This window comes from Podarcis raffonei, chromosome 1 (genome assembly GCF_027172205.1).
Source record: "Podarcis raffonei isolate rPodRaf1 chromosome 1, rPodRaf1.pri, whole genome shotgun sequence".
Classification (NCBI taxonomy): domain Eukaryota; kingdom Metazoa; phylum Chordata; class Lepidosauria; order Squamata; family Lacertidae; genus Podarcis; species Podarcis raffonei.
Genome location: NC_070602.1, coordinates 45,894,239 through 45,915,663, shown reverse-complemented (window position 1 = coordinate 45,915,663; position 21,425 = coordinate 45,894,239). Strand labels below are relative to the sequence as shown.

Here is a 21,425-nt window from a genome sequence, read left to right as displayed (position 1 = left end):
TTTAAGTCTGAAATGCCTTCGTGGAAGAAGGGGGTGGTCACACTTGCAACTCTTGTGTTTCAACCCACACAGGATTATCACCTGGGGTCCCATTTTTGTGAGGGTATAATAATGCAAAATGCAACACTCCCTCTTAAAATATGCTGAGTTTTGGAAATGTTGCATCTTTAAACTCGGCTGTGAATTTTGCACCCCCAACGAAAGCTCTTGAAATGATGCCTGATTTTAGATGCTTGTGAAGATTTATTTTTTTTCCACTCCAAAGGCCACTGCTTAGCCATGTCTGCTGAGGCGACCGACTTCATTTCTTAACAGTGGCCTCTGACTCATGACTGGTGAGAGATAATGAAAGCATTTAACAAGGAATGAAATGTCTGGTTCCAGCAGCACACAAGCACCATCGCGTTCTCTGAGGACTGACCTGAATTATTAGACATGTCTTCCCCCTTCTCCTATACAACCTGTCGCCTTCTTTGGATCCCGGGATGGAGTGAGGCAGAGAATCTGCAAGGAAGGGTGCTGTTGCTCTGATAAGGCAGCCAGCTTTTCCTGTGAGTTATCTACTGCCTTTAACAACTGCATAAAGAAGCAACCCCCCCACACTGTATCTCCATATTGGGAACATTGTACCTGTTGAATTTCTGCCTGCTTTACAGCTGTGCATTAAGAGCATCCAACAAAGAGCCTGTTGGATCAGACTAGTGGCTCATCTCGTCCAGTATTCTGTTCTCACAGAGGCCAACCAGATTCCTGTGAAAAAGCCCAAAGCAGAACCTGTGAACAGCAGCTGCACTCTATACACTTGGCTGTGTAAGCACAGCCTGTCCTGCACACCCAGAACTATTCTGCTGCCCTCAGGTGCAGTAAAAGCCACAATTACATTGGTAATACAGTGGTACCTAGGGTTAAGAACTTAATTTGTTCTGGAGGTCCGTTCTTAACCTGAAACTGTTCTTAACCTGAGGTACCACTTTAGTTAATGGGGCCTCCCCCTGCCGCTGCACGATTTCTGTTCTCATCCTGAAGCAAAGTTCTTAACCCAAGGTACTATTTCTGGGTTAGCGGAGTCTGTAACCTGAAGTGTCTGTAACCCGAGGTACCACTGTATTGAAATAAGATTCATCTGCTTGTCCAATTGGTTTCTTTCCATGGAATTGCAGCGGCAGCTAGACTGGTGAGTGAGCAGCTGCCAGGCCCATCTAACACCAGACCTGAAAGACCTACATTGGCTCCCAGTACATTTCTGAGCACAATTCAAAGTGTTGGTCCTGATTTTTAAAGCCCTAAATGGCCTCGGCCCAGTATACCTGAAGGAGCATCTCCACCTCCATCGTTCAGCGCTGAGGGCCTTCTGGCGGTACAGGGCACCAAGCAGAGGGCCTTCTCGGTAGTCACACCCACCCTGTGAAACACTCTCCCATCAGATTTCAAGGGGATAAATAATTATACAACCTTCCATAGACACCTGAAGGCAGCCCTATATCAGTACACTTTTAATGTGTGATGTTTTGTTGTTGTCTTTTTGTATATTATGTTGAAAGCCACACAGAGTGGCTGGGCAACCAAGTCAGATGGGTGGGGTAATAATAATAATATAATAATAATATATTCCAACTCTTTTAATAAAATGAAGAAGAAGAAGAGGAGGAGGAGGAGGATTTTTGTCCCAATCATCAGGCACCTCTTGTAGCACAAGCTCTCCCTGGTGACACACTGACACTTTACAGCCAGGTGAAAAACCTGAATATTTTCTGTGCTCTTGAGATTCCGAGTGTTTAATCAGGTACAGGCCCCCTCACAACAGACAGGTATGTCTCCTCTACAGGATGCAAAACTGGTCCCTTATTCTCCGCCTGCATCTGCTCTCCCGAAGGAACATTTTAATGAGACTCACACAGCTGTACTATCACACAGTGAACATTAACCATGCTAATTGCCTAAAGTTTAGCCTGTGAATACTCAGTGAGGGATACCTCAGTGACTTGCTGGTGTTGGGGGGTGGGGCTCGGTTCAGCTTCCATGAATTTGAAATGCAAGGCCAGGCTTGTGGAGGAACACAAATCCAAGAAGGGAGCATCTTCTGAAAGAGCTGCTCTATAAGCTTGTGTGACTTGTGCCTGGGCCCGGAGGAGGAGCTGATATCTCTGAAGAAAATTGCCATGAGTTGCCCAAATCCATGGAGGAAATTGTGTTGCCAGGCACCTTCACACTTGGGTATATAAAGGCCTGTGTGAAGTGAGGGGGAGGGAAGCTGAGGCTGGGAAGGAATTAATTGTCAGACAACTGCAGCTGTTAAGGCCTAAGCTGTGGAATCAGCTGGGAGATGCGGGAGAGGCAACACACACACACACACACACACACACACACACACACTTCTATCTACCTTCCTGGATTAGTTTCAAGCTCTGTGCTTGTGCACCATATGCACAGCCATTCTGTAGCTCAAGGTCACTGCAGAAAAGGGAATTGAACAGCTTTGCTTTCCCAGCTAGCTTGAGCCAGTCAAGCTCCCATAGCAGTGGAGCTTAGCCTTGGAAAGAGTAAACAATGCTGCCGAAGTCTGCATGCAGAATGGCTCCTGGCACAGCTATTACGCTGCCTGTCTTGCCAGTTCCTCCACTTCAAACTAGCCATTACCTGATGCAGAGCAGCAACAGCCCTGCCCAGGTTCTGTCTCTCTACTGGAATTCAAGCACTGGTGTTTCCAAGTGCAAAAGATGCATTTCCATAAGCTGAGCTGAGCCCCGTTCCAAATGAAAGCAGAGGCGGCATCCCAGAATGAAGTTTCAGAATGCTAGCTTGAATTCCTATTCACTGAAGGTGTTTTTTGTTTTTTTTTAAACATCCTCTCCCATTTTCCAGAGGGTGACCATGTGATTCTTAAAGTTGAAAGTATTAAGAAGACGTAAATAATTTTTGGACTTGACATTCACATACAGAAGCAAACCAAAAATATTTTCAGCTAGAGTTTTTATGAACAACATCCTTAATTCCATAATGCATATTATGGGCTGTGCCATTTTGGAGTGCTATAGTTTTTGATAGCTCCTTTGTCAACTGTTGTTTCCAAGTGTAAGTAAAAGTGATACTGAGCCTCTAAATTTAGAACTGAAGACACACTATCACCCTCATGACCAAAATGCTCAGGGTGATGATCTTCAGATGGAAAATGAAATCAGGGAGACATCTGAAGTGGCAGGTTGAGTAAATGCCTGTTCTGGTCACGACACAGGTAAGAATTCTAGATGCCCTAAACCATTATGCTTTAGATCAGCCATGGAAGCAGAAGGGAGTCAACTCTGAACTTAACTCTAAGTGATGCCCATCACTTCATGTAAGTGTTGTTGAAGCATGAGAACTGTGATGACTTAAGTGTTATCATATATATTGCCAATGAAGTCTAAAGCAGTCATGTTTCATTTCAAATAAGCCCTGCTGTTGGCATCCATCTGTCTGGAGAGACAATGGAGTGTGCCTCCAGGGGTGAAGCGCCAAAGTGACCTCACCAGGGCACAAGCCTGGGCAGTGTGTATGGAAGGTCTAGGTTGCCCAGTCAACAACCCCTGTCCCCTGGGCCTTGCTGATGTGGTGTCATGTACACTGTGGGAAAATAAAGTTCACATTTGCACTGATGGGGTTCGAAGCTGGTGGCAACTAATAATGAAAGGGATTTTGAGGTCATCATGGATAGCTCAATTAAAATGTTGATTCAGTGTGTGGCAGCTCTTTAAAAAAAGTGGAGATTATTAGGAAAGGGATAGAAAATAAAACTGTCACTGTCATCATGCCTTTATATAAATATATACTGTGACAACACCTGGTCAGCACAACTTGGGGGGGGGGAGGGAAATAGCACAGAGCAGAAAAGGGCACCCAAAATAATTGGAGAGCAAGAACAACTCCCCGAGGAGGAGGAATGGTTGCATACAATGCTTGGAGCCATTTCAATTAGAGGAATGGTACACATAAAATTATACATGGAGGGGAGAACGTGGAGAGGGAAGAGCTTTTCTTCCTCCCTCAGAATGCCAGAACCACCATCCAAGGAGTGGCACAATATTCAGGGTAGATAAAATGAAGTCCTTCATGCAGCACATAGCTAAAACTATGGAATTTGTTTCCACAAGATGTAGGGAATGGTCACCAGTCCGAACAACTTTAACCTGAGGTTAGACAGATTCCTGGAGATCAGGCTACCAAGCTGCTAGTTATGGCTATACGTACTACCTCTGGGATCAGAGGCTGTATTGCCTCTGAATACCAGTCACTGGGGAACACAAACAGGAAAGTGCTGGGTCATCATGTCCTCTCATTCATTCATTCAATTTTTCCTCCAAGTAGCTCAAGGTGGCATACATGATTCTCCCCCCTCTAAATCTCCACAACAACCCTGTGTCGTACATTAGGCAGAGAGGCAGTGACTGGTCCGAGGATACCTAGTTAGCTTCATGTCCAAGTGGGGATTTGAACTAGCCCAGCACTTTATAGCACACTCCTATGGGTTTTCTAGAATTTTGGTTGGACACTGTCGGAAACAGGATGCTTGGCTAAGGTAAACCTTTGCTCTAATCCAAGGAAGGTTCTGAGGGTTATAAACCCATTTTCTAAATCTCTTGGACACAGACATACATATGTGCACATTTTAAGAATTTTTAAGTCACTTTCTAATTAAATGTTTTAATAGCAATGATTTAAATTTAATCTTAAATATATAGTTAGCTTTGTAGCCTGAGAATGTCGAAATCTCTCCTGGACCATAGCTGAGGAGGACCTAAGCACAACGGTTTTCATGTACCCCAAAGATTCAGTTTATCCTGTCTATAAACCAGACTTTAAGTTGGTGCCTGCCCTGAAAAGCCATTTAACTAGCTGACTGGGCTTGAGGTCATTATTAGTAATTATATCACTGCTGAAGACAAGGTTTGGCTGCCTGCCAGTCCTCACTCCAGCTTCCTATTCTGCTCTCACCAGAACAGAGAAACACACAGCCAATCAACCAAAGCCTTGACTGAACCAACATCTAGTTTTTCATTACCCTTGAAAGATGCTTTGAATGCTCAGCATGAAGTTCCTGGAACAAGACTTGAATCGAAAAGTCTTGCAACTCGGAGCCAATTCTCATGGGTCTCTCTGGTGTGTAGCAGCAGCGTTTTTGGTCAGGTTGCATTGACTTTTCCTTCCCTGCCATGCATGGAGTTGATTGTGCAGATGCAGATGTCACACACCAAACTTGGCACAGATCGTTCTCTCTGTGCTTGCAAAAAGCTAGTGCTTTGAGTGCTGCTCACAATGGTACACAAAAACCAAACAGACACATAATACATGGTTTCTCCATAAGACCCACTCATATAAACTTATCTACATACAAGGCCATTTTTATGAACTTGCAATGCACTTCTTGTTATTTTAAAATGTTGGTATAGCAGCTAACAATATATTAACACCGGAGCATTTTATTTGCTGGCACATGAAATCTTAGACTTGAATTGCCTACAGTCCTGGTCATACTTTTACAGCAATGAGTCCTATTAAAATCAATGGGGCTTACAACTAAGTATATGTGTAGGATCACAACCTTAATTTGGGTTGGCTTAGCCTGCTCAGCTTTCCATTTAATGGGTTTCATAACTCATGTGTTTTGCTTCCAGTGCTTCCATTTGGGGCCCAAACAATTCTCAGTGAAAGAGAATATGAGGAATAATAATGCATTTTCTTGTGATCTAACAGCAGACAAAGTTTTTGATGGCTCTAAATAGTTCTCTTGTCCTTTGCTGAACTTGGCTGCATCATACGTATGAGTCCGGGTATAGAAATGTGCAACTTGCTATGTGCTCTAATCTCATCATAATGAATTAAAAAATATAAAAGGTTACAGACAATGCAAACAAGAAAAAACAATTCCATTTTTTTATAATTCATTGTGTTTTAATTTGTTGAGGAGGTGGTGGCAATAACGTCAAGTGATACTTCTTTTGACAATGTACATTTAAATGCTCAGGTGATTCATTTTACAGAGAAGCTTCGAAGAGTGCATATTTTCCCAAAGGCAGCCTCGGCCATCTTCCTATCTGACTTCCATTGATCCCAGCGGAGCTACCCATTACTTCAGCAAACAAATTGCCCAGGAGTTTGCTTGTTAACAGTAATAAGGAATGGGATGGAATTTGTAAAGGAGAAATAGTGGGCATAGTGGGCAGAGAAGGGTATTCTATCCTTCCCAGGGCTCCTCCCACTTAGCTGGGGAGGCGTGTTGCAGGTGTGCTCTGCAACATGTCAGTTGACACAACAACTGCATTAGTGGTGGGTGTATACTGCGTCACTCACACAACATTCTGCTTTATTAGTTATTTGCCATCTAGAGGGGCACCCTTGAGGTATAGCACAACAGAAGTGGGACATTTGCTGTTGAAAAAGCTGCAGGATTTCAGCGGGAAGCCTGGGGATATGCACGGATAGGAAACTAAATGGGATGTCTGCTGCAAAACTTTTGCAGGTGCAAACGCTATTAAAAGCGAGGCCACCCTGATACCATTATGAATGCAAATCATCACGAATGGGCATGATGGAGAGGTCCTCACAAGGTGGGGGAATGGTTAAGAACCTCCACCTGTCAGCTGATCCTTTCCTGCAAATATCCTCCCTCCACATTAGGGCCACATGACAAACACAAGATTTGTAACTCCCCTGCTTGCCATTCTGCATTCCATGGACTGCTTCGAGTTCATAAAAAAACAATGCTTTTGTCCTTTCAGACAACTTTTAGGGCCAAGAGAGACGTGATTTTAAGTGCCTCCTTGGGTTCCATTCTTGCAGTTCCTTATGGGAGGTATCCAATGGTGGGATTCATTAGTAGAATGAGGGTTGGGGGCAATTTCCCCTGACAATTCCCTCTCCCCTGCCACCTTCCAGGCCCCCCCTTAATCTGCTCTCCAAAACATGTTTAGGGGAGCACAGGGGCCGCAGGGAAGGGTGAAAACCTCAAAATTGCCTCCTCCCATTCCGCAGATGGATTTGTTGTGTGAGCAGATGGTCTTTTTCCATTTGCCTTTTTTCTCCATTTCCCTGACCCTAAAAACTGCCAAATCAGTTTCTTGCCTTGCTATGGATGCTCAGTGCTACTCAGAGCATTACTCAGCAAAGGGATTAACGAAAATGTACATAGTTGCATTGGCATTTCAAGATAACACTGTTCACCCCATCCCTTGATCTTAAACACAATATAATTTAAAGCAAATCCAATTATTTCAGAGTAACTTACTCCCGAGTACTGCAGGTTGATGGACTGAGCCTACAGAAATGTGTAGCAGCAACAGTGTCCAGGATGGATTGCTCTGGCACAAGACAGGCACCTCATATTCTGGGCACATCCATCCTGCTGCAGTCCCATTTCCCAAAGGTTACTACTTAATTTTAGCTGCATAGCCTTGTATCAACACAGATGACACATTTCAACCCCATGGTGACTGAAATGTCATCTCAGTCTTGCTCCCTCTGGGCAATACTGGGCCATACAATCACTGTGCGTAACACCACATCTGGTAATGGAAGCTGATGGGATGGAAGCTGCAGTTATGCCAACTTACTTAGTGCCAAAACAGTGCTGTAGTTCATAAACATACACAGTGATAGCAAATGATAACACTTACAGAGCCAGCCAGCCAAAATTAAACTTTTTATGATTGAAATCTGATGCATGATTCTTGGGGAGCAAGTCCCTTTGGTGGGGTTTACTTTCAAATCAAGATTTAGGCTCTAAGTCTCATTGCTTTCTATGGCAGAAATAAGCAAAGTCATAGCTGAAATCTATGGGGCATAAAAGTGGTCAACCTTGGCTGGATTGCACCCTTATTTCTGAGTAGTGGGTTATGGCACTTTAAAATAGATTCTAGAAAATCTATTTTATATTGTATATTGCAAAACGTTTTACCAGCAACATTTCCCCCCTCACTTTTGTTTCGTTTAAGATGAAGTTTGAGGAAGAGCCTGGTGAAACTAAAAAATGAGCACGCTCCTTTGTGACTGTTAGCAGCTGGCCCAAAGAGAAGTATTAGGACTCTGTTCTTGCTGGAGTTTTCATTTAAAACATGGCGGCCTGCACTTTTCTGAAAATAAAGCCTACTTGCTTCTTTACCTTAAATGGTGGCCTTGAACCAAAGCAAATGGCAATTTTGAGTAGTTTCCCCTGGCATATTACAACAAATTAGTTATGGAACGTATACAATTTATGCATCTACATACAGCCATTCTTTCTCTAAAATCAAATGAAAGAAAAAGGGTCAAACACAATGTGTCAATCATAAGGACATTCAGACAACCACAGGTCAATGTTATAAACAGCTTAGTGCCCTGTCTCCCACTGTGCCAGTACTGGATCCTTCAAAATAAAGCTACAAGAAAGCAGGTGCTTATAGAATGAAGGACCCCCAGTCATCTTCCAGCTTCTTGCAACTGGAGGCTCAGGATATCTTGACAATCACAATGTATTCTGTAGCCATCTTAAATCATGATTGGTAGAGACCTAGGGTCCACAGAAGAGATGTAGGACATTACAACCATCTTAGGTTCACTTCTCTTTTCTTTTGAACACAGCATCTAGAACATTTGCAGGTCTTCTTTTAGGGAGGGAAATGTGTTGTAATGGCCATTTTATATTTTCGTGAATCAAGCAAATCCTCCATTCAAATCTACAGGAACACCAGACTCTAGATTTTTCGCTTTAGCAAGGGGTTCTGCTGCTCCTGCAGCACCTTCCCTGGGGCTGACTGCCATCCGAGTGCAGCTGCTACACCAGATGTGCAGTTGCTGCTGGATCAGGGCACCACCATGAGGATACTAGCTGTGCACCCTCATCTCTACACTGGAGAGTCCTTTAAGCAGTTACTAAAATCTGCAGGTTCAAGGAAAGGGCTGACATTCTGAGTTCCAAGTCTCTTAGTGTTTTGGAAAATATATAGTAATATCGGAAGCTGCCTTATCCAGAATCAGACCATTGGTCCATTGTCTACACTGACTCAGCAGGGTCTATCCCAACCCTGACTCAGCAAGGGTCTATCTCAACCCTACCTGAAGATGCCAGGGATTGAACCATAGACCTTCTGCATGAAGAGCAGATGTTTTACCACTTAGCTACAGCCCCAGCCCCTGCTTTAAACACTTTAAAATGTTCTTCCGACAACTAGAGGAAATTTTGGCTGGACCATGCTCCTAAGAACTGTACATAGCCATTGATTTAGACGGAAGAGAGTTAAGCATGGGCTTAAATCTGTGATACTTAAACATGCTTAACCTGGACTAGTGATGCTGCAGTGCAGAGGTGGAGTGCATTCAAAAGGCTGAACTTGGGTTCAATCCTTGTCTTTTCCACGTAGGGCTGGGGATTCAGGGAAAGACTCTTGTCTGAAACCTGGAGAACTGCCATTTGCCGTAGACAACACTTGAGCTAGCTGAATCAATGGTCTGGCTTTGCATAAGAAAACTTCCTATGGATCATGCACACAGCCATGGGATGTTGGGTGCTCTACCCTAAACACATGTCCTGCTCCCATTTTAAGTCTTTGGATCAGGCCTGAAGAAACAGTGTCCTTTGGCCCAACTTAAAAGTTGGCAGGTCAATGTGTACGAACAGGGGGGTGGTGGGACTTTTCCAGCCTGAGGACAGCATTTCCTTGTGGGTAACTTTCCCGAGGCTGCATGCCAGAGGTGGGGGAGACCAAAGGCAAACAGATGGGTAGAGCGACAGATGAAAATGCAAGACCAGAGGCTTCCTCACACACACACACACACACACACAAGCACACACACCCTTCTCCACCCCAGCAAGCGAGAGGCATTATCACAGTGAAGGACAAATTCCAGCCAGGCAAAAGAGCTTTGAGCAGCATGTGGAGTAGGGACAGTGATAGGATGTGGCTTGGGGAACATTCTGAGCAACCTGGAGAGCGATATTTGGACCCCAGGGCTGAATTTTCCCACCTGCTCAGATCTACTTCAACCCCATGTAAGCAGGAGGCTGAGGGCATGGCCAACAGTTAGGGATGGTGTTGAAAACAACATCTGGAGAGTCACAGGTTCCCCATCTCCACATACATGTTACCAGAGAATTGGGAGGACTTGGACTGGTAGCACCCAACATGTAGCTTGGGCCTTACTGTCAATGACTAGGAAAGAATTGAGCTGTTGTATCCTTTGAAGGTCTTCTACATCTAAAAGTGTGCTTGTGAGGGGGGAGTTCCTCTAGAGAGGGGTAGGCAACCTAAGGCCCAATCGTCTTCTCAATCTGGCCCACGGACAGTCCAGGAATCAGCATGTTTTTACATGAGTAGAATATGTCCTTTTATTTAAAATGTATCTCTGGGTTATTTGTGGGGCATAGGAATTTGTTCATTCCCCCCCCCCAAATATAGTCCCGCCCACCACATGGTCTGAGGGACGGTGGACCGGCCCATGGCTGAAAGAGGTTGCTGACCCCTGCTCTAAGACACCTGCAGCGAATGATACTTCTCAATATCTTCACCACAGCTCTGCATCAAGGACGGATGTGGAAATGACACTGGCATTTCTCTTGGGGTGCTAGAGTGGGGGGGAACAACAGATCAAACAAAAAGCACAATGCCACACAGTTTAAATGCCTAAATACCAACAGTTACAACAGTTCCCTGCTTTGCTATTATCATAACACATGTGAATCTATTACGGCATATCTGCAATCATGCACTGCAGTGGGGATGGGGAAACATAAAAAACAAACAAACCATGTGTCTTCCTTCTAGTAGAACCCAGGAGGTACAAGATTTGTGAAATCTACACTTGGACAGCAAATACCACAGAAATTTCTTTGAATGTCCATTCTCTTTCATGTGTGTACAGGTGTGTTTGTAGTGACATAGATCCTTAGGTGGCAGGTGACAGTTGTGTGCTGGTGCCAAAAGTCCAGGAAGAAGCCCAGTTCTGGTCCACGGAGACTCTTCTAGGGCTGGAAGCAGAAGGCAGATGCTCTCTCTCGGAGAAGTTCTCGGCACAAATGACAACTCCAACTCCCTATAAATAAATACAGTAATAAAACCATCAGATCAGTGAGTGGTCCTGGGGTACATCAATCAATGTCAGGCAGAATAAGTGGGAAAGCTATTTAAACCGCACTACAGTTTGTATGTCACACATTTCCTACAGGTAAAACATTTGCAGGTTGGAGGACATGCGGATCCACATGTGTGATCACAAATATGCATATTCCTCTGTGTGTGCATGCTATATGGACAGGCTATATGTATTTTATATTAAGGACCAAATGACAAAAGATGCAGGCGTTCTTCAGATGTTTCCCCACTGGAAGCATCAGTTTTGATTGGCACCCATCCCTCCACCACTCTGAGGTGGTACAATCCTTTTTTTAAAAAAATATGTGGGTACACACTCTAATCTGAAATATGCTGTGCACATCTCTGTGTCTGTGCATGAGTGCAGGTACGCATACCTGCATTAGAGTTTTTTAAAAGCAATATTTAAAGCACCACACAACTACAACTAATTACAGTGATGTTTGTCACAGTTGTCTGATAAAGACAAGGCTGGCATCCATTCATCTTTGGAGACAGTGGAGGAGTGTGCCTTTGGGGGTGAAGTCAAGCTGTTGGAAGGTTACAGCACCTGCTCTCTCCCACTTTGCAGTGGAATGCAGCACCAAATGGGGTTACAGATGCTTCAGGTTACATACGCTTCAGGTTACAGACTCCGCTAACCCAGAAATATTACCTCGGGTTAAGAACTTTGCTTCAAGATGAGAACAGAAATTGTGCGGCGGCAGCAGGAGGCCCCATTAGCTAAAGTGGTGTCTCAGGTTAAGAACGGTTTCAGGTTAAGAACAGACCTCCAGAACGAATTACCGTATTTTTCGCCCCATAGGGCGTACCTAGTTTTTTTGGGGGGGGGGAATAAAGAAAAAAAAATTATTTCCCCCCCAGGCGCGGGGCTGGGGCGGGGGAAGCCCGAGCTTTCCCCGACCCCAGCCCCCAGAACAGGCAGCTCTCCGCAAGCCTTGGGAGACAGGCGCGACTTCCCGCTGGGCTCCCACGGCTTGCGGATATCTGCCTGAAGCCCAAACCAGGTCGGGGAACAGTGGGATGGCAGCGCTCCGCCTCCCCACTGTCCCCCGAGCTTGTGGGGCTGGCGGCAGGGAGAAGCGCACTTCTCCCTGCCGCAAGCCTCCAAACCAGGTCGGGGAACCGAAGCCCAGGGTGCGCTGTGCAGCGCGCCCCAGGCTTCGAGTTGCAGGCTGCTATCCGCAAGCCTAGAGAGCCCGACGGGAACTCCCGCGGGCTCCCAAGGCTTGCGGAGAACTTCCTGAAGCCTGGAGAGTGAGAGGGGTCGGTGCGCACCGACCCCTCTCGCTCTCCAGGCTTCAGCGAAAGCCTGCATTCGCCCCATAGGATGCACACACATTTCCCCTTCATTTTTGGAGGGGAAAAATGTGTCCTATAGGGCGAAAAATACGGTAAGTTCTTAACCCGAGGTACCACTGTATAAACAAGGGGGATACAATGATGTATTGCATACAGTGTGCCTAGTGAGTGGCAGTTGTGTTTGCCAAATATACAATACCTTTCCTTTTGGGTGCTTTCACTAAATTGTATTGTATTCAGCCTAATAAACAGATGGATAGTTGAAGATGTGTCAAAATTACTTCTGTCCCCCACTTCCCTATGAGGCTGATCAGAAGGAAGTTAACTATGTAGAGATTTGGCAGGCAGTTGACTCTGTGAGGTAGGATTTTGGACTCACATAACACATTTAATTATTTAGTTAACTGGTTGATTTCCCATGGCACAGGCATGGGCCTCATTACACAATCTGGAAAATCACTCCTTAGCTTCTGTTGAAGTCACCACACACACACACACACACACAGACACTCAAAGACACAGCAGCTTCCACAATCGATATATATATATATATTTAAGGAATATTTTCAGGAACACTACAATGAGATTGGATTCCCATTAGCCTGTTCTTGCCTGCATAAATTTGTTTGCATCACAGCTAGGTAAGTGCTGACCTATAGTCACAGCGCTAGAGATTATTTCCAAAAGCCATCACTTCGAAAACTTTGAAGGAAAGCAAAATTTGACCCGAGTGTGTAGCGGAGTCAATAAGGCAGCTGTTAAAATGAGTAACTAGTGGGTGGGAAGTAGGAAGAAGTTTTCTTGTCTGCTTTTGCTGCTGTAATAAAGAACTATTTAACACTGAGCTTTGTGCTATTGGCCTAAGCCAGGGTTGGGGGACCTGTGGCCCAAATGTTGTCAGACTCCAGTCTGCATCAGACCCAGCCAGCATGGCCAGGGATTGTGGAATTTGTTGTACAACAATATCTAGCTTGTTCCTGGTGTAAGCTGACCTAATACAACAAAGGAGAGGTTACATATGCCTGCTTGTAGACCTATCAGTTTCAGGAGATGCTGTTTCATCATGTCATAATTCTACAGTAGATGGAAAAGTGGAGATTGCTTCTGGTTACTCGTCTTTAACAATACCAGAAAGAACCATGATTTGCAAATGCCTACTTCTCCCTGCTGCTAAATATGCATCAGTTTTCAACACCTGAGACTCTAAATCAGTGTTTCTCAAACTTGGGTCCCCAGCTGTTGTTGGACTACAACTCCCATCATCCCTGACCACAGGTCTTGCCAGCTATGGATGATGGAAGTTGTAGTCCAACAACAGCTGGGGACCCAAGTTTGAGAAACACTGCTCTAAATACCCTTGCAACTTCAGGAGCAACCCAAATTTGCCATGAATTGCTTTGGAGAAGGCTTGCTCTGTTTCAGACAAGATCCAAACCTCTCCAACGCATGCTGATTCAGTTTGTGATTTAGGTTTCATCTGAAGCAGGTGTACACCTCTAAATGTAAGCAGGTTTCATGAATGGTCATGTTTTCTAAGTCAAGAAACCACCCATTGGTTTGTGTTACTTTTGTTAGTGTAGGCTTCTAAAATGCTTGCAAAGCAAGTTATAAGTCACCTGAACTCATCTGTTGGTGCAAATTCTATTTGATGTGCAAGGAGTTTGCATTAGTATTTGTGAATCCTTTGGCAAAGCCACGTTGTGTAATTGCACATACACAGCATGCTTTACCTTTTTCGATATCTTGAAAACGTCTTTACCTTGTTCCATATTTTGGCAACATGGGAACGGGCCTTTTCTGTGGTGGCTCCCTGTTTGTGGAATGCTCTCCCCAAGGAGGCTCATCTGGCACCTTCATTACATATCTTTAGGCGCTAGGCAAAAACATTTCTCTTCAACCAGACACTTGGCTGATTAACATTCTATGGCCTTTTAAGTATTGAAGGGGGTTTATGGGTTGGTTTTGCTTTTGCTTTTGTTTTATTGTGTATTCTGTTTTCCATTTTGTATTTTTCTGTCGTGAACTGCCCTGTGATCATTGGATGAAGGGTGGTATACAAATTTAATAAATAAATAAAGTTGGAAATGGTACCCTGAGTGCTCTCTGAGCAGAGAAATGGGACAGAAATATTTAACAACAGCAGCAAACAGTAACAATAGGGTAGATTCCAAGCAATGTTACCTTCAGGAGGTTCAGAGACTGGTGGGTTTAAGCAATACATGTGATAGCCACGGTCACAGTCATCACAGAAGAGTAGCTGGTCCTGATCCAAGATTGTTAGGAGGAAAGAGAAGAAAACAGGCATTATAGCAGCTGAAAATATCCCATAAATGGGTGCATTGTGGTACTATAAATATTAAGTTGTGGCGAGAAGACAACAGAGAACATATATGAATGCAGATAGAGACAGGAGCATCCCTCCTGCTTTATGAAATGGCTGTCACTCTGTTCTCACTTTTCCACAGGCAGGATTTCTGGACATAGCTGGCATGCATGTTGCAACTTGTATTTCAAATGGGGGGGGGGACTCTCATTTTGTTCAGGGCATGGCCTAACAGCAGCATCAACACACAGAGAGAGGGGGGGCGGGCTTCTTGTAGTCCTTGCATTAAAAAAGCAAAGTTTCTTTGCAAAAACAAGAGGGGCTTGTGTAAGCAGCTTATTTTCTGTTCTTTTATTATTGTTGTTGCCTGTTATTATCTTGGAAAGATGCTTAAAATCTCCAGTGCCAAGAGAAGCTGCTTGCCATGTGGAGCAGAACTGCTACGTTGGTTGCTCTTGCTTACCAGGACGAAGGGGGAGTGGCAAGGCAATGGGAAGGTTAATAAAGGCAAAGGGACCCCTGACCATTAGGTCCAGTCGTGGCCGACTCTGGGGTTGCGGTGCTCATCTCGCTTTATTGGGCGAGGGAGCCGACGTACAGCTTCTGGGTCATGTGGCCAGCATGACTTAAGATGCTTCTGGCAAACCAGAGCAGCGCACGGAAACGCCATTTACCTTCCCGCCGGAGCACTACCTATTTATCTACTTGCACTTTGACGTGCTTTCGATCTGCTAGGTTGGCAGGAGCAGGGACCGAGCAATGGGAGCTCACCCCGTCATGGGGATTCGAACAGCCAACCTTCTGATCGGCAAGCCCTAGACTCTGTGGTTTAGACCACAGCGCCACCTGCGCCCCTACGGGAAGGTTGGCATGATGCAAATGCACCTGAGGAGTTAATCCAGCATTCCTCCAGGTGAGTTTGCACTACACCAACCTTCCCACCGCCTCTCTCCTGCCCTTCTCCCTTCCAGTAAGCTAGGACAGTGGCTCCATCCCACCTTTTGAGCCACTTCTGCAGCAGAGATACAGCAGGCATCCTCACTGCTAATTTTCAGCCATCTCTTCAAGACCCTTTAACACCAACAGGCTGTGCGAATTTTCTCAAGATGAGCCAGTCATTTTTAATGATTAGTCAATATTTTATTTATGGTCTCTTTTGCTTTACAACAACCTCCTTATATTGTTGTGCCCCATCTTGATTTTTATATGAGTGGTCAGGTTTTTTTAAACAAATATATTTTTTTTAATTAAGCAACACTAAACAAAACAGCAAATTAGACCAGGTGGGAAATTCAGCAACCTACTTAAGACAAATGACACCAGTGGTATCAGGAGGAGGAGGAAGAAAGGTAAAAAAAAAAAATCTATCTTCAGATCTGAGATTTCCAAGCATTTTACTAAAGAGTGCTTACAAAGCTAATGTACATGTAATTGAACTGTGATTCTACCACATTACCTTTGGGACTTTGCATGTTCTCCAATGTCCGCTGCCTGCAGCCAAAACATATTCCAGGTCCTAATACACTGAGGCTTGAATCACCCTTAGCTATCGTAGTTCAAGTCCACACGTATTCAAACCCAGATCAGAAAGGAACATACTCTTATTATAGTGGCCTTATTAAGAGGTGGAGAATCGGTGGCCCTCCACATCTTGCATCATCTCTGACCACTGGCTAAGCTGGATGGGCCTGATGGGAGCTGGAGATTGTCAACATCTGGAAGTCCTCAAGTTCCCTTCCTCTGCCATAAAATGATGGGAGCCTATCACAGGCCTCCATTCCCCTTGCTGTCTGTGCAGAGGGGATGGTGTTTGCATGGTGTGAAACACCCTTCTGCAAGACAGCAGAGATTTCCTCCTAACCTGAGACTGGAAGCCACATCATGTATGTGGTTTCAAGAAAATAGTGCAGGGTGGTCCCTCATTTATGCTGCAGTTGTTTTAATTTACTTGGGATAGGGAAAGGAGCACTAGCAGCACTCCTTCCCTTGGTTGTGCTGTGGGTGTCTGCAGAGTTGGCAAATGCAGAGCTTGTCCCTCCCTTGCTGCAAAGTTCTTTAGTGGTTACATCCTGGGTAGAGCAAATGAGCCTTATGAAGGCCACCTGAACCATCACAGTTTTGTTATCACCTTGATCCATTTGTACCAAGTGTTATCATCTTAAATGATCCTGTAGAATAGTTCAAAACAATGGGGCAGGGAAGAGAGAGAGCATATGCGCGCACCAAAACATTATAGATCATAGAAAAGGCTATCTTCTGCTTGCGGAAAGTGCTGCGATTTAAATGAATGAACATTACAAATGATCTTATAGCCTTTCAACTAAGTTGCTAATCTCAATACCGGTAATGAAGATGAACTTACATCATTCTCAGATGTCCCACAGAGGCTGCAGGATTTGCACTCAATGCATTGCCACTGATAGGTTTTGACAGCCTCAGTCATGTTTGCTGTGAACTGCAAGCAGGTTGGGTGACCTGGAGAAATGGGAAATGTCCACCCTTAGTTAGGCGCACCTTGGATTGCTCCTTTAATCAAAGTCATAAAGTTCAGGAACAAAACACACATGGACATGGACCAATCACAACATGGGCTCCAAACTAATGGATATCAAAGAGGAAAGCAGGCATTAACCCTTTTGCTGCCGGGCACAAGAAAAACCAAAGTCATCCCTTCCCGCTTCCCCATTGGCAAAGCAGTTTTATTCAGAGCTCTTAAAAACATTGTGGGCTTTTTCTTCTTTTTCCTCTTTTACAAAAACAAGGAGAGTGAAAGGAAGGAACAAATAGCGCCTCCCTCTTCCAAATGAATCAATGTGGGCTTTGCCCACCACCTCGCTTGGAGACCAATTTGAAACTTGCGGCTGCAATAGAAATTTGTATTTTTAAGAGCTCTGCACTCCCAAGGTTGGTTCGCACAGAAGAAACCAAACTGCACAGCTAACCTTTCAGGATCAAACAAACAAAAGAAAAAGAAAAAGACACCTCCCAACAACCCCCAGAACCAAAAATAACCTACAAAAGTAATAAACGAAGGAAAGCTAGCATAACAGTCACATCTATTGGGGACAGCTGCCGGGACTCTGGCCCCCTTCCCTACATGCGTGTCGATTCCAGCTTTGCAAAACAGCAGGACTACGGTAGCAGGATCAGCAATGGGGGGTTCTGGAGGGGAGGGGGGAAATACAAACAAACAAACCAAAGGTAGGGTCAGTGTTCCTTCTGCAAAACAAGAAAGACAACAGTAGACCACTGAGATAATGACAACAATCACCTTCTCAACCACGTCTCCCATCCCTCCAAGGTTTGCCTATACATATGCAATCTTCATCTCTCACAAGCAGTCTTTTGCATCCCTGTCTCAGCAACTCCCAAGTTTTAACATGCATCCAAAATGCACATGTGCAAAAGTAAGCAAAGGACGTATGTGTGGCTTCATACAGGAAAAGCTTGTCATTTCAAGTATTTGCATGGCTTAAGACTTGCAATCGTTAGCAATTGGGCAGGGGTGGGGACAAAATGACTTTTGATTGGAACAAAATCAATCGGCGTAAGAGCTGTGCTCAAAATGAACGTGGTTACAAGGAGCAGCAACAAGGAGCAGTGAAAATTCCCGAAGAATTGATCCTCCCTCTTGTTGTATTTCTGCACAATGCTGCGGCTAGACAGCATTCACCTTTCTTTTCTTCCAGTCTCTCAAAGGATTCTGAAGAACTCCTAGGGGATAATGGCTCAGCTCTGAGGTTATTTGGTCTCAATGTAGCTGGCTGTCATGGGCATTGTCCCTTAGTATTTCCTGCAAAGCACAAGTAGACTCAAGAGGCTCCAAGTTCAAGGATCATGGGCTGGATGGAGGCTGTTTAAGCCTTTCACCTTCTTCCATTTTTCTACTCAACTCCCCCCACTGCTTTTCATGGGGAAGGAGACAAAAGGAACCTGTATCTTTTTCCACAGAGGTGGAGAAGCAGCTGCTGGAATGGAAAAGACTGAGGGAAATGACAGATGGAAGAGAATTGAGCATGTCCTCCTACCCACCATTCCTTTGTTCAGACTCACTTCCTAAGGCTGCTTTTGGTCTTTAAAAAGGTCAAGGGACACATGAGCACCACTGCATATCACATCTAGTTTAGGCCTCTGAGCAGAGCCACCAAACTCAAAGGACCACTTCTGGGCCACGTAACAGCCTCTATTGTCTTTTTGTTGTCTCCCCTCCACAAATTCTATTTTCTAAGGTGAGCACGTGAGAGCTAGTGAGCAGCCTAGTGAGCAGCCAGTTCTAGACAACCATTTGCAAGTATGACCATGCATGTGCTATTTCGGTGGGGCCACCTTGCATTTGTTCCTCTCAAGTCTAGCCATTCAACCAGCCCGCTTCTTCTACTTGTCTGGGTATGTTCACTCATCTTGACAGTTCTATGAGGTTTTGAATGTACTTTGCATGTTAGGAGTCCCACTGATTCCTGTGTAAGGTAAAGGTAAAGGGAACCCTGACCATTAGGTCCAGTTGCGGATGACTCTGGGGTTGCGGCGCTCATCTTGCTTTACTGGCCGAGGGAGCCGGCGTACAGCTTCCGGGTCATGCGGCCAGCATGACTAAGCCGCTTCTGGTGAACCAGAGCAGTGCACAGAAACGCCATTTACCTTCCCGCCGTTGCGGTACCTATTTATCTACTTGCACTTTGACGTGCTTTCGAACTGCCAGGTTGGCAGGAGCAGGGACCGAGCAACAGGAGCTCACTCTGTCGCGGGGATTCGAACCGCCGACCTTCTGATCGGCAAGTCCTAGGCTCTGTGGTTTAACCCACAGTGCCACCCACGTCCCTGTGACTACTGTGTACCAATAGCTTATTGTATTGTAAAAGAACGGTGGACCTGGTTGCTAAACCAGACACTGAATGGGAGATCTGTGATTGCATCTCCCTGTATAATTTTCTTTTCCTAAAAGCAGCTGTGATGGAAGGTTGGAATGAGACAAGGTGTGGAAAAAGTCTCGCCCACTATTCTATGGTACAACACTAATCCAAATACGCCCTCCTCCAGCCCTAAGCCAGAGCTGTCATTAGCACATACAGGGAAAACATACAAGCATATATGTAAGTTGCCTGCATGGTTTCACCTCTGTAACTAGTAAGAGATCTGAGAACAGTGATTTGGACTGAAGCCATCATGTGCAGGGGAAGGGTTAAGGCCCCACAACATGTTGCAACTCCGATCCATCTCTCTTCCCCACCCCAGATATTTTGGGAAGAAAAGTAATGTATAATTTGGTGCTTATGAGTTTAACGCAACAATGCAAAACTGCTATGTCACCCATAGCAATAGGATATTACACATACTTCGGGGTGTAATTCTGTATATTTTTGTCTATGAAATCAGAGTAGGGTCCCCTGATCAAGCACATGGTGATTAATTGGAAGTCTGCCTGGTGGAACAATTCACTTCTACCAAGTGAAATAAATAAAAAAAGAGCGGAAAAAGGAAACCCTCACAAAACACAGTAGCGCTGAACTAACAACTGTGTGTGTTTGTGTGTGCATGTGTGTTGGAATTTACAACAAGGTTCATAATCATCTGTGAGCCTTGCAACCTATAACTATATGGGGAGACAAGAAATACATGTCTGTTGGTGCTGGTTATTGTTATTGTTACATCATGTGACTGATCTTAAAACAAAGAAAGATGCTTGAGACTTACACGTTACAGTTGTGGGACAGGCAGGGGAGACATTTGAAATGACACTTGGGGGGAGGGCCCTTCCTATCGCAGTGAGGCACTTCCCTTATTATTAGATTCAATTCTCTACCAGCTGTCCAACTATCTAGTACAACAAACAAGAATTTATCTAGTCATTTCAGCTGACTGAGATTTAGGATGTGTGACATCCCCATGAGAAATGTTTCCTTCTTCAGATTCTTTGTTTGCTTTCCTTGAAATTTTTGAAATGTTTTGCTTAAGAGTCCTAACTGGGGGATGACCTGGGGATGGATAGACCCACCCTAAAGTTTCTCCAATCTTGCTCTCCTTTCTGTGCTTTCTGTCCTTTCTCCCTCATTGGCAGGCATCCCATAACAAGAATCCCCAAAATTACTGCCTTGGCCCTCTTTCACCAAAGGCCCATGCACATTCTTTACACAGAATCTCCAGCAAAATGCAGTCAACTGTTCTGAAGTAGAACCAGCCCTGAAGTAGAACCGTTAGCCATTTCCTAGCTTGCAATCATTTCTGAATCCTTTGGTCATCTCACCATTGCTTTACAGCAGCCCCAGAATTAAAAACAGAGGTTTTTGTGAAGGGATTTCTTTCTAAAAGAATACTGTTAGTCAGGCACATCTGAGAGAAAACAAATGGAATTCTTGAGGAAGAGCTTGCTTCCCAACATGCACACATATTTAAAAAGAGCGGTTGTCATTAATTGTGAAACCTTAATGACCAGAAATGCCATTAAGGGCAGGAGCAATTGCTGTATGCAGACATCCAATGACCACTAACGACCTTAACACAGCTCATTTATGCTTCTTCATTAGCGAATTCTCCGCTACAAGATTAATTGTGGCCACATATGCACAGCCACAGCAACCAGACATCTTAAAGCAAATCAATATCCTCTCCAAACAACAACCCTAATGACTTCAGGAAAAAATAATGGGCATTTACTTAAGAAAAATATAATATATCTACCCCTCCCTCTTTTACTAAATGGCTTTCCT

The 21,425-nt window shown here is 44.6% G+C and overlaps 1 protein-coding gene across 2 annotated transcripts in view; it reads right to left on the bottom strand.

Annotated features, from left to right (window-relative positions):
- Positions 1-10,642: 10,642 nt before the first annotated feature.
- DPF3 (double PHD fingers 3) overlaps positions 10,643-21,425 on the bottom strand; it is a 184,625-nt gene continuing 173,842 nt past the window's right edge. The window contains exons 9-11 of one of the 2 annotated variants that reach the window (XM_053384383.1): positions 17,084-17,196; positions 14,580-14,661; positions 10,643-11,037 (exon numbers count right to left, since the gene is read on the bottom strand). In XM_053384383.1, the coding sequence (XP_053240358.1) occupies positions 10,967-11,037; positions 14,580-14,661; positions 17,084-17,196 (266 nt within the window). In that variant the 3' untranslated portion in view covers positions 10,643-10,966. Of the gene's footprint in view, positions 11,038-14,579; positions 14,662-17,083; positions 17,197-21,425 lie in introns of those variants that run through there. The other variant, XR_008329943.1, reaches the window with a different exon arrangement.